General features: G+C 33.5%; 1 protein-coding gene across 1 annotated transcript in view; it reads left to right on the plus strand.

Annotated features, from left to right (window-relative positions):
• The window catches only part of LOC115886015 (neuroligin-4, X-linked-like), a gene marked incomplete at its 5' end in the record, with an annotated part of 80,961 nt that overhangs the window by 9,354 nt on the left and 57,255 nt on the right, over positions 1–14,352 (plus strand). Inside the window, 2 exons of the mRNA XM_030905043.1 lie at positions 520–703; positions 1,786–2,300. Coding sequence (XP_030760903.1) covers positions 520–703; positions 1,786–2,300 — 699 coding nt within the window. The remainder of the gene's footprint in view (positions 1–519; positions 704–1,785; positions 2,301–14,352) is intronic.

Here is a 14,352-nt window from a genome sequence, read left to right on the forward strand (position 1 = left end):
TTGGTATACTTCGTTCAGTTACGTGTATATTTAATTTTAGAGTAAAGGTTATCTATAGTGTTATAATGTGTGTCAAAAACGGCAAAATATATCATCCACATACCAAAACCATTACAGCCGAAAATCGCCAAACTGATTTTTTTAGCCTCCTCTACTTCAAACTAGCTCATGACTAAATAGCCAAAAATGGAGACAGTGGACTACCATTTCCGTACCTTCCCGCTGTTCAAAATAATTTTGTTTGGTTACAAGTGCAGAAATATAATTTGAACCTGGGGCGATGCGTATTATTCAGTCCGCACCTTTGTTGTCAGGATCCATTTGTATTTTAAGTGAGAATTACTGGAGTACTCTAAAGCGTGGAATTAATTACTTAATGTAAGGGGAATAATAATAAAATCTTTTTCAGAGTGTTTGATTTTTACTCCACTTAATATATTAATCTATGAGTTTACTTTTCTTTATTTTCATCCCTTTTTTTTTTTTTTTCATTAAAGAAATATATATGCCAAATTCTAGGTGGAAGATCCCGTGAACTACGCTGTAAAGTTGGCCAAAGAAGTGAACTGCACTATACCTGATGACGTCGGTAAAGATCACGAGCAGATTGTGGACTGTCTGCGAGAGACTCCCTTGGGGGAGCTTCTAGAGGCCGAAGTGACACCTCCGGCTTATTTAAGTGCATTCGGGCCAAGCGTTGATGGTAAGAATAAGCGAGAATGTACTACTACTGGGATTTTATCGACACTTAAAATTATAAACAAAACAATGAAGGATATATGTTTTGCAAAGCTAGTTTTAAACCATCACATTTTATTTAAAATTAAATAATAAATATATAGGGATAATTTAAAAAACGAATTTATATTCTTAAAGCTCAATTAGCGTAGGAGTGTGTTTCTTTAATTTGATTATAAGGCATTCAGGAACGTCAAAATTAGTGGTAGGTATTTTAAATTGGTAGAAAAGAGTTATCAAACTTTTAATATTTTAACTTTCCACTAATTATACTTTAAAATTGGCGGTAAATGTCATTTTGGCCTTTGAGTTGTCTTCCGTAAACCAAAATTGTGGTTAGAATCAAAATTGATTGTTTTATAAGCTAAATTTTAGTCTTTCCCTATGTATACAACTATTCTTACTGGAAGCTGTTGCTAGAATATTCTATTAATTTAAAATTGTATTAAACTAGAGGTATAGTGTAATTAGAGCCACTAATTTACGAGGTGCTAGATGGAAGCAATGGTATTCAAGTTAGAAATTATGAATTAAATAGTTCTGTTTTTCTATAGTATACGGCAGATCTTAAATGATACCACATATATGGTAGGTATATTTCGATTTCACAAATACGTGATTTTTTTTCGTAAAAGGATTATTTGAAAGTTTATATTTTTTTTTTTTAGAAAATGTTTCATTTTCTTTAAATTTTCGGTTAAAAACATAATATTTTTTTTTTCTGTATTCTTATTATTTTTCGTGCCATAAACTTTGGGTATGACGTATCGGAGATGAAGAACTAACCCCTCTAAAACCGTCTCAGATACTGACTTTTGTCAGAGCCCTCAGACTGTTTAACGAGGTATAACTCAAAAAGGGGACACCGTAGATCTGTAAGGTCGCAGTGATTGACAACCCCTACCTTTGTCTACAAATTGAAAAATTTTTTGACAATAAAGGCATTTATTTATTAATATGATGAATTCATGATATTCAGCAGCGTCTAATATATCATGACGAAAATTTATATTACTAATTTTTCAAGTACCTATTTTTCTTTTGAAGGTGTGGTAATCAAAGCCGATTTTGCCAAAGAACTCGTCACCTACTTCAAACCCCAAGACCTCCAAAGCTTCGTAGGCCCCGTCAACGCCAACCTCAAACGCAGCGAGGCCACCTTGGTACCCAAAGGCAGCAACCCTTACGACCTCCTCTTTGGCGTGGTGACCGGCGAAGCCTTGTGGCGCTTCTCTTCGAATGACATCCAAGCAGGCTTCGAGGGTGAACGTCGCGACAAGATCATACGGACCTACGTGCGTAACGCCTATACGTATCACCTGAGTGAGATATTTTTTACTATTGTGAACGAGTACACGGACTGGGAGAGGACGGTGCAGCACCCGATAAATACGCGTGACGCTTGCGTGGCTGCGCTGAGTGATGCGCAGTTCGTTGCGCCGTTGGTGCAGACGGGGGATTTGTTGAGCGCGAAGCCGCCGCAGACTGGACAGGAAGCTACCGGACCTAAGACGTTCTTTTATGTGTTTGATTATCAGACAAAGGAAGGAGATTATCCACAGGTAAGGATTTATATTAGATACGTTATCTACACTTTTAAAAATGGTTAGCAAAAGTAATTTTTTATGTTATGAGCTAAGACCATAATAAACTAAAATATTATATATAAATTTATTTTATTTTACTATGTCTAAGGTGATTTTTTTTGCTTCGTTTCGGAGATAGAGGGTGTAGAAATTTAATTTTTATTTAGATTTTTTTTAAACAATTATTTTAGGCCTAAGCATGTTGCAAAAATAATTGCATTTTTTCTAACTTAGAGTCAATGATTCATTAAATTTTGAGTAAATAAGGCTTTTGTGACAAATTTAATATAAAAAGTATTGATCTAGAAGAAAACTTAACCAAACCAAACTTACCATTCAACTAAAAAATTAGTTTAAAGTTCAAATCAACTAAAATCAGATTTTTATCAAAAAGTTTTTTTTTATTTAATTATCAATTGAGATATAATTGGATTGTATTATTCCAATTCATTAGAACTCATTAGAAACCACTTTTGTAGAGCAGTGAATTTCCTACAAAACCATGACAAGTTATAAAATTCATAAAAAAAAGAAAACCAAGACATGAGATTTTGCTACAGGTGTTCGACATTTAGTCTTCTGTTATGGACAGACGGGACCGTTTTTGAACATCTCTTGCGGAATTAATTACTCAGTGGAGGTGAAAGATACCCTCGTATAACCGTTAAGTACTTCTAATTTTTGTTTAGATTATATGGGTAATTTAAAAATAAGAACCTTCATTTTTCCACAAAGATAAAAATTCATAGGCGCTAAATCCGGAGGCCTCAGCGGTCTCGACGGCCAACGGCTGGGATCTTCGTTAGCTATTCAATTATTCTAGAAATTAGCTGCAAAAATTTGCTGATAAGTTCAGCGTTCTGAGGCGGTGTCTCGTCTTACTAGAAAAATATGTTTTCGAGTTTCATTAGGGGCAGATCATCGATAAGGGGTCCAAAGCCTACTAGTTAAAAGTGGCGAAATTTGAAAAATTTTGTATTTCGAAGAGGATTATAACAAAATATCAAGCCTGCTATATTTTTGGAAAGGTAATTTTAAGTTCTCTTCAGTTAATTAAAAATATACACGGTGTCCCATATAAAAAAATCAATTTCTCTGTTGATAAGTTTTAAATTGTTAATTTTAAACAAATTATACTTAAACTATTAAATTCTACGTAAAAAAAGTGTTTTGGAAATGTTTTCATAAAAATACAAACTTTTCCATAGCAAGAAAGTTACATTGATTTGTTTAAAATGCACATTTTTCAAAAACACCCCGTAACTTCGAAACGGTATCAGATATAGATGTGCAGTTTTCAACATTATATTTTTGATAAAAATTGAGCTCCAGATACCGATATTAGTTTTCGTCTATCTCCTATAGAAAAGGGTGTTTCCCTTTAAAAGCATCCAATTTGACTCACTCTGTACACTATTTTACACGGTAGTGTAATACATGAACGAACGAAAAGTTATTACTCTTCAAAACAGTTGTTAGAAACATGTAGGTGTAATACTTACATGGAAATATTTCATGTAAAAAAACACCCAAACACCGAATATCAATATTCATCTACCGATCCAAATATCAACTATAGTTCAGATACTTTTTAAAAAAAATTGATGTAAAAATTAAATTTCTACACCTTGTATCTCCAAAATGAAGCAGTTGAGGACATAAATTTATAACAACTTTTCTACTTATTTTTATCTGCACAATATGTAAGTTTTCCATTATACAATTCGGACCATCTTCTATAATAAAAAAAAGCAATAATATTGTTGTACAAACATCAAACTTTCAAATTATATGTTTGGCTACAAAAAGGGAAAAAATCTTTATCGAATAGGACTACGCCAACTTATTTAATGTGATGAAATTCCTTTAGAAGACGACTCAGCTTTTACCCGCCTTATCCCTAAACAAACTTAAGTCCTACAACACGCCAGTGTTTCTTTTTCGACCAGAAAGAAAAAAGGAAAAATAGAGAAAATCCAGTATAAAAAAGGAAAACGCCAGCATATTTTCACTTTGAACTCCCGACTCGGACTCTCTGGGCTGTGTGCCCCCTTGATAAATCAACTTACTCTACGCAACATATTAAAGTGGCTTTATGAAACCCGAGTCCCGGAAAAGCATTTAATTTTCCAAAAAGGTTTCCGATGTATACTTCTTTTTGTTCTGAAAGTTATCTCGTTAACGGATGCGTTTATTTAAATATTTTAAAGTCTATTAGAACAGAAATTTCTTGAAAAACTTTCGGGGTTTTTCCACGGGAAGAGAAATCTACAAAATAAAAAAATGATTTTTTGTAAACATATTTCAGGAGGTATATCTCCTCCCGTTGTCACAAGGCAAAAATAAACACAAGGAAAACAATTTTAAATAACGTAAATTCCACTATTCAAGATCAGTTTAGTTTTTAGTATTTTTTCAGTTTGTCCTTTACTCATACATTAGATTATAGGGCTTCAATAAATGCTCCAGCGAGGTTCGGTTATTTGCAATTGATTTGACATCTCGCCATAGTCGGTTGACTGCTACAATCTCTGGTTTTTGATAGTTCTTTGCCAGGTGTAATGTCTTGGGTGGCCAGTTCTTCTACTGCCCACAATACCCAATAGTTCTGTCAACGATGTTGTTGCCACTTTTTTTTTATAATGTGTGACCACTGACCTCCATTTCTTCAGTTTGATTTCATTATACACCTGCCTCTGGTTGGTTAAACTCCATAAATCGTCATTTCTGATAGTGTTTTGTCAGTATATTTCTACTATTGTTTCGCAGACGACTCTTTATGAATTGGAGTTTAAAGTAATTAACGGCGGTGTAATTTTCAAGGTCTCTGCACCATACAATATTCACTTGACATTTGAGTTAAAAATTTTAAGTTTGGTAAGTTGAGAGTACCGTCTAGATCTCCAAATTTTGTTGAGCATTCCAAATGCTATTCTGGTCTTGTTTATTCTGGTTATGATATCTTGCTCTGTACTTCTGTTGGTTAAGATTATACTACCCAAGGAAGTAAAATTATTGATCCGTTGGTACAAACTCAATTTGGTTTAGTTTTTTCATATTGAACTTAAAACTCTTTGACGCCGTATTTGTTCATCATTTACAAATAATCTGTAAATAACTGGAAAAAAGTGCAAATTCATTACCCAAAATTATTTTCTTTAAACGTATTTTTGGAAAACGATTTTCGATTTTATGGAAAGCACTTTCATTAAATATTTGTATCCATGTTATAGGGCTTGTTTCTCTACAATTTTCTGTCTCTACAATGTACCGTTTGTGTCCAGGAAGAGTTTATAGTTTCATAGTTGTCGATTTTCGAAAATCAGCACATGCATATTATTTCGTATATTTTCATTTATTGATTTTATGGAAAGCACTGTTCATTAAAATGTTGTATCTATGTTCAGGGCTTGTTTCTCTACAATTTTCTGTCTCACAATGTACCGTTTGTGTCCAGGAAAGTTCATAGTTTCATAGTTGTCGATTTTTCGAAAGAAATCGTACATGCATATTATTTCGTATTTTTTCATTTTATTGATTTTTATGGAAGAAGTTTGTTTTATGGAAAAAACTGTTCATTAAAATGTTGTATCCTATATTATAGGGCTTGTTATTAATTGAAATAATAAAATTTAACTAGCTCCCTCAAAGAAAATGTTTTTAATAGGTTCTTGGATGCGATGGGCACTGTAGCGTTTTTTATAAACATTACCACTGCGAGCAGCAGCTTTTCATCGGAGAGCAGTCGTGGATAAGGTGATATTTCACTGGAAAGAACTAATTAACAATAAACACTCAAATGCAAAGATATTGGGCACCAGGCATGTACAGAGAAAAGAAAACACAGTTGTATATTGCCAAAACTAATGACTATATTTATTCAAGATGGACTGTGATGGTAAATAGCATTGTACAATTTTAATAATTATTATAGTGGTTATATGTCAACGAAAGTGGTGTTAAGAATTGTACTAAATATCTATGAAAACAACTATGATAAAATACAAGACATGTAAAGTTTAAGAAAATATATGAAATGTAGCATTACTTTAATTAATTTGATATATTTTATATGATGTTAGTGCAATAATAATATCTATAAAAAAGTATTACTATTACAAGGCGTAATGTAATGAAACCTAAAATTAAATCATATTGTAACAACTAAATCGACATAAATGTTCTTAATAATCTAACCACTAAATATAGTCTGTACGATATTATTTAAAATGTACGTTAAGATAAGACTGAAAATCGACTGAAAACCAGAACCTAAATCTACACTTAGCTGTTCTTGAGGCAATCCTGTTTCAAAGAGTAGCAGCGTGAGGTAGGCTCATATCTCTGTACTGTCTGTCGGCGATCCTGTTGGCCCAAACAACTAAAGGGGCTAGAATGAGGACACCATGAATCAATACAGCCGTAGCTACTGACTAGGCTTAGAAATGGGAGCAGCATGGGGCTTACGCTGTATCCATACTGTGACAATATGGGGACACTACCCGTACCTTGGAACACTACTAGGACCTTGGATAATGTCCGTAACTTGGACCATAACCTTGAACACAGTCCGTCCATAAGACCCTCGAATTACTTCCGAGGGCTCACTAAATAATAAAGAACATGTCCTTTCTTCCATGTGACATTTTGGAGGACAAAAGAAAAGGGACGCTAACGTGCCAGCAAAATACAAATACAAGTTAGGTTGGGACATCCAAAACTCTACCCTGTAACTTCGAAATAGTAGCTGATTCAAATTATACAGCAAGATTTTTATAATTGCAGTTTCTCGAAGCAAGGATTTTTTGACGGTGACAGTCGGACCGTCAAAGCCAAGTGAAGTTAAGCACGGAGAGAGTTGACAGAAGCGATGTTGACAGCGCCTCCTCAGAGCGATAACAGGGTTGTGTCAAACGATAACAGGGTTGGCGACTAGGGAACGTAAAAATTACGCCAAGCGTGCCAAATAAATTATCAGGCCTGAACGATACGGAATCCGGTGATGATAGGCCCAGACATCATATATTATATATAAAAAGACATGTAACGAACTAAAGCCGTTACAGCACTTTACTTTTTCAACAAGCTGTGATATATAGCATTAAATGTGCATTTCTTATTTTTACACTGATAAAAATATGTAAAATACACTTTAGATTATTAGTTACTTTTATTAATTTAATTTATTATTTTATTTATTTAAAGCCACACAAATATGTGTAAAATTCCATCTTGTCTGAATTTTACATTTATCATAAATTTTACTTTTTGGTGTGTAAAAAGTAAAATGCAGATTTATCATTATAAATGGAGAAATGTATTTGGTATTTAAGCTTAAATGTACTTATACTTCTTTAGTGTCGTAATTATACGACTAAGTTCATTTCAGATTATGTATTTTTACTACATTAGTGTGTATTTTTACATTAAATGGACATGTATTTTTTTAATCTGTCCGATTTAATGTGTATTTACCATGTATTATTATACTATAGATGTATGAAAATAAACAGGAACTAAGAATTGGTAAATTGTATCTAAAAGTTGTTTATATTATCGGTTCTTTCATTATAATTTTTCCATTCTTGAAATCAACACTTGGTCCTGTGTTTCATGAATGCTGACAAATCTAGATCTGCAAAAATCTATGTTTATGTATTATAATTCGAACGTTTAACGGCCTACAATATGTTTCAGTAATATTAAATTTTTCACACGTGTCTACTAAAAACTAAAGGTTTCTTGAATAGTTATATTTAGATGTTTTTGATTTGTATGTAAAAATTTCTTTGTGCTTTTAGCTCTTGTCGTTGATTTTTTTTGTTATTTAGGAAATTTGTTTCACTAGTAAACACACACTGATAAGCTGGTTTTCACTTGGATTCAACGCATTGGCGTTTACAAATAATAACCTTTTTGTTTTGTTGATTTTTCTTCCAAGTGCAAAAATCAGATTTAATAACAATAATTGAAACTTGTTTAGAACAAAACTATTTTCAGTATAACAATGAAATATTTAAACAGAAAGATGGGTTACCGATGGGTTCCCAATTTCACAGATACTTGAAATATTTATGGCAGATTTTGAAAAGAAGCTGTTAAAAACAAGAGTAGTTTAATATCAAAAATAAATTATTGGGCAAGATATGTAGATGACATTTTTGTATTTGGTCGAGCACCGAGAAGAAGAAATTTAAACAGTTTTTTAACATTATTAAATTCAATTAACCCGAGAATACAATTTACTATTGAAAAGGTGTAATACCATCAATTTTCTTGATGTACAATTATAAAACAGTCTAATAGATTACAATTTGATATTTACAGAAAACCCACTACCACAGACACTGTAATACATATCAATCACACCAATCCTGGCAAATCAAAATGTCACCCTTTCATAGTTTAATTCATAGATTGGTAATGTTTCCACTGAGCCCAGAGAATTTTAAAAAAGAGTTAAATATTATTAAACAAATCGCCATCAACAAAGGATATAAGTGTTCCCTTATTGATAATATGCTAAAGAAAAAACAAAAGAAAATATTAATGAAAAAATTTTATTCCGCTAATTCTAAAGACAATAACAATTATCGACTTTTAAACTACATTCCTAATTTAACTAACAAAATATTAAATAATCTCAATAAAATAGGATGTAAAATTATTAACGTAAATAAAAGAAATTTAGGTCAAATTTTATTAAATAATAAAGACAAAACTAATGTCAAAAATAAGTCGGGTGTATATAGAGTGGATTGCAATGATTGTGATGCCGTGTACATAGGCCAAACAGGTAGAAATTTAGATATAAGGATTAAAGAACATGTAAAGTCTATTAATAATCTCCAGCAAAGTTCTGGTCTTGCAACTCATTGTATAGTAAATAATCACAAAATTAATAAAACTCAATTAAGTTACTACACAGAGAAACAAAAGGTAGACGCTTAAATTACATTGAACAGTTAGAAATACTAAAATCTGTTAAAAACGAAAATAATGTTAACGACCAACAAGGATTTCTAAACACATTTTTTATTACTCCTATTGTAAACTCTCTGAACCCACCCCCATAGCAAATATATATATATATAGTTACAGTGTAGTTAGACGATTAATTCTTAAAAAACTCTTGAAAAAGGCCTAACAAGCCGAAACATATATGTAGAGTTAAAGTTACTCTTATTAAAAGTTTTTTGAAACTTCTAAAAGCGTGCTTTATTAAAATACTAATATTTCAACGATGTTTCACAAGGAACCAACCACAGCTTCAGTACAATTTATTAAAAACAAAGACTTTTTTTCAGAAAATGAACAAGGTATAGACATTATTCAAAACAGTGATATTTTTAGTCTTTTTTTTTCTAATACCTTATTTCACGTACTACCTATAAAAAGGGCATAGGACATTATTAAGGAAGACAAATTGGTACGAGTACAGAAATCAGTAAATCCAAATCTAAATATTTCAGGCAATAAAGTCGACAAAAAAGTTACGATCTGCAAACGACAGCACACAACGGGGTTGCCCCGCTTTCTGTATTTTATATAATAATTTATGAACCCTGAAAAAGCGTACAACAGGATGAGACTAAATTACTCAAATATCGACTACCGCCCTCTCACGTCAAGGGTAATAAATTTATTTTGCGTTTCCTGATCCCACTCCTTTGGGAGTCTCTTGAAACCTGATATCAACCGCACATTAAATCATTTTCCTTTGGGGCGGAAGAGTAAAAAAAAAACAAAAACCTTAAACTGGTGCTAAATTATTTACGTATTTTGATATGGGAAAAGGTATAGACTCGACACTTTAAGATGACACGGAGAGACTTTAGAACTTAACCTGGGGTTTATAAAGAAACTTTTTGAGAGTTTGAATAAAAAGAAATATTATAGAGGGGGCAAATACCTACTGCTTTTATATAAATATATTTCTGAAGATATTTTTATTTTAGGGGAGTACTAAACAAAAGAAACTTAATATGGAAGCATATACAGGGTGTCTCAATATTCCGTAGACATAAAACTACAACGTGTTTTGGAATCAAACTAAGTTCAATGGACACAATTTATCTCTATTCCAAAATTGCTTCGGTTGTCCTTAAAGGGCATCAAAATAAGCATTTTTCAGATATTTTAAAAACATTTATTAACAGTTATTCCGATTTGATTATTTTGGGAGTCTATGTTATGCTAATTTACTCCTAACATTTGACTTTCTAAAATTTAACATAAAGGGTAGGAAATGGTGAAAACTACCCCCACCTTTACATAAATTTTAGTATAAAAATTTTCTCCACCGACTTAACCGACAATGATTTTTCTTTTCGTAAAATGGTCCCTCTAGCGGCTACTACAATTTTTCCAAAGCTGACTTTCAAAAAATATTTTTTGTCACATTAAGTTATGGAGGCGCATTTAATCTAGATGCTCTAATAATCTGGTTGGCAGAAACTATGGAAATTTATGTTAATAAAACAAATTATATTTGACGATAAACTTCATAAAGCTTAAGAAAAATAATTTTTTAAATTAATTAACGTTAATTGCTTTTGGTCAAATTGAAAAAATTGAGCATTAAGATTAAATTTAAATCAATTTTCTATTAATTCTTATCTTCTAGATAAAAATTAAATCTACTTTTCTCATGATTATTTCGGCGTAATTCGATACTATTTCGTAAAAATGTCAATGTTTTACCAAGAGACATGATGAACGTGACGAAAAATAGGATATTTTATGTTTTGAATTATCATTTCCTGATAAAATATAAAAAATTCATGAGAGATTTATCATATTATACGATTTTAAGTTGAACTTTAACCTTTAATAACTTTCAAACGAGTCGATTAAATAAAAAATCATGTGAACCTTTTTTTGAAGATCGTTTAATTTCTAAGAATATATATTGATTTTTTGCTATAATATTTTCTTTGTTAGACCGCAATAAAATTCAAAAGAAGTGTTTTCCCCGTGTTAATTAAATAGGAAATAGAAAATCACGTTAGCATCTCTTAATATTAAGAGCCCAAACTTTCAAGAATTTTGAAGTATCTGAATCCCTTCTTAGTGTTTTTTATTCAATGATTATATATACATTTTTTTTTATAGATGGGAAACGCCATTTACAGCCAGAGTGTGGGGTCACCTCTCACCCGAGTCATACCACTAAAACCCATCTGTAGAGTTACCTCTCTCAATCTCGGAACCGCCTTGCGGCATTACTTCAAGACTGGAGATTGTTTCGCCACTTATATCTGTGCCTGCCAAATTTTTATCTTTCATCTTCCTGTTTTTTAAGCATGATTGCTCTCATCATCCTGGTGATTGCTTCACAGTTCTCTCTATTTTCCATCATAAGCTCGCCGACATTTTCCCTTGTTATTTTAACCTTGCATATTTGTTCCGCCGATGCTTTAGTCTCCAAATGCCTACTACACTCGAATAATGTGTGATTGGCCGTGTCTGATGCTTCACAATACCAGCATTTTGTGGATTCCGCCTTAGTTATTCTAAACAGGTACTTTCCAAAAGCACCGTGCCCTGTCATCGCCTGGGTGATATAGTAGTCCGTTTTCGTCCACGTGTTGTTTATCCAAACCTTCACGTCCGGGATAAATATCTTAATTCGACCCTGGTATGCCTCCCATCTGTTCTGCCATTTGTCCAGTATTATCTTTCTGGCCTCTGATCGATACCCTGAGCCGTGCCTGTATATTAAAGTTCTTTCCTCGATTTGTAGGATAATTGGGGGGATTTTTGCTAGAGCGAGAACAGCTTCTGTGGAAACTGTACGATACGCCGACACTACGCGTAGGGCTAGCATTCTGTTAATTTTCTCGAGGACTTTTTCATAGTATTTATAGTCTGTTGCCCTGCTCCAAATGGGCGAGGCGTACAGGATCATCGAATGCACAACCGAGGCAAGCATTCTCCTCTTTCCGTCACTGGGACCTCTAATATTGGGAGTGATTCTGGTCAGCTGTTTGATGGTATCAACCGTCCTGTCCCTGATTTTAAGAACATGTGTAGTCATGCGCATCCCCGAATCAAGCCAAACGCCCATATATTTTATTGCCTTTTGAGGTCTGATGTGGCAATTTCCCAACTGGATATTTAAGTTCGTCGTCTTGCGATGTCCTACCAGAACGACTAGTTCTGATTTTTCTGGTGCCAGATGTATGTCCATTCTATCCAACTTATTGGTTATAGTTGGGGCAGCTGTTTGTATCTTTTCTTCGAAGATAGTGATGGTCGGAGCGGTGATCAGGACAGCCAGATCATCCGCATAAGCAATCGAGCCGTTACCTGGTCCAATATCGAGCCAGGATCTGGTCATAGAAAATGTTCGGGGTCGGCCCTAGAGAATGGACCCCTGCAATTTACCCCCGCACGTCATCTTGTGTTTTTTTGCCGTTTTCTTAAATTACATATCTTTTTTGACTAAAGAAGACTTAATCATAACGATGAGGTATTTACTGGTCTTCTTCTGCTCCCTAATTGTTCAAATTCCTGTCCATGGGGCAGAATTGAGATGCGTTTAATATAATGTAAGCAGTGCCGCGTATCCCCCGTTCTTATACAATTTCGTTTTAATACGGTCTACGTTACTCGTAACAATGTTTAACGCGTCTATCGTAGATTTGCCTCTGCGGAACCCGTATTGGTTTGGGTGCAGTCTGTTTCCATCCTCCAGTTCTTTCTCCAGTCTATCCCTCAGAAGACATTCTAACAGTTTGGCGCTTGCATTAATTAAACATATTGGACGATATTTTTTGTCTAATTATTATATACAAGGTTAACAGATTTAACCTTATATCAAGGGCAAAACCATATTAAAAACTGTCAGTCCCCTACCCCCCCGTTTCCTATCCAACAGAATTCCGTCTCTCACTCTTTTTCTCCGCATAAACAAAATGACAGCGGTAGTCTCCTATGTGCGAACTCCGAAGCATATTGTTCCCATTCGGGGTGCATGTCTAAGAAACGTGACCTCTCCGCAAACCTCGTTCCCTCTTTCCAAGGAGCAGCAGCACGTGGACCGACATGTTAATGTAATATGCGAGTGCGGCAGCTCCAAGCAACGGAGGAAATTGCCGCTAGATGTCGCCGAGAGCTGAGCGCGCCAGATATGCGCCTGATTTCGGGACACAATGGAGAGCGTGAGCTTGGCATTTATTTCGTGCATTATTCAAGAGCAAAGAGGGAAGATCGTGGTGTAAAGTGTTATAATTTTCAGATTAGATTTTTAGATTCGTAAAGTTGTACAGGTTGTCCCAGATATAAGTACATGTATTTTATACAGGGTGATGCACCTCATTTACCTCGGTTGATTATACGAAAACGGAAAGATGTAGAAACAAAATATTTTATGGGTTAATGTGGGGAGGTCACTGTCCACAATTTTACATTATTTTGAAATATAGAGGGTGTTTCAGAACTGAGATCCAACCAAAGTTATATTTTTTCTTATGGAACACCCGCTATTTTATTTTCTTTTTAGATTCTTGGACTCAAAAAAGAGGTATTTATTATAAGGGTTAAATATGTCTAAAATCTTTGGTTTTTGAGATATTAAGAGATATTTAAATATACATGCTACAATATAATAGATTATCAACACCCTGTACATTACTTTTCAGAATAAATTCTTGTGCTGAGTTTAAAGGTAGAGGAACAAACTTTACTGAAAAATGTTATTGCTTCCTATACCTATCCCGCTCATATTTTGAATAAAAAACGATTTTTCAATAAAATAGCAATCCAGATGGCTGGTGTCGCCATGGCAATTTTTTAGTGACAGTAACTATTTTCAAAATCGACATTAGTTTATGGACATAATTATTAGGATTTATAAAGGTTACTTAAATTTACTCACAATAGTTTAACAAGTAAACATTTCATTATTTTATCAAGAAAAATAAAGCAGTATCTGCTGGCGGAACGAATGGATATGTTCTGTTGATTTTATTTTGTGAGGAAACTTGCTTCTTGACCTCAAGTGCTTATGCCCAAAGATATCCAA

Source organism: Sitophilus oryzae, unplaced genomic scaffold (assembly GCF_002938485.1).
Source record: "Sitophilus oryzae breed Bouriz unplaced genomic scaffold, Soryzae_2.0 scaffold_466_pilon_pilon, whole genome shotgun sequence".
Lineage (NCBI taxonomy): Eukaryota > Metazoa > Arthropoda > Insecta > Coleoptera > Curculionidae > Sitophilus > Sitophilus oryzae.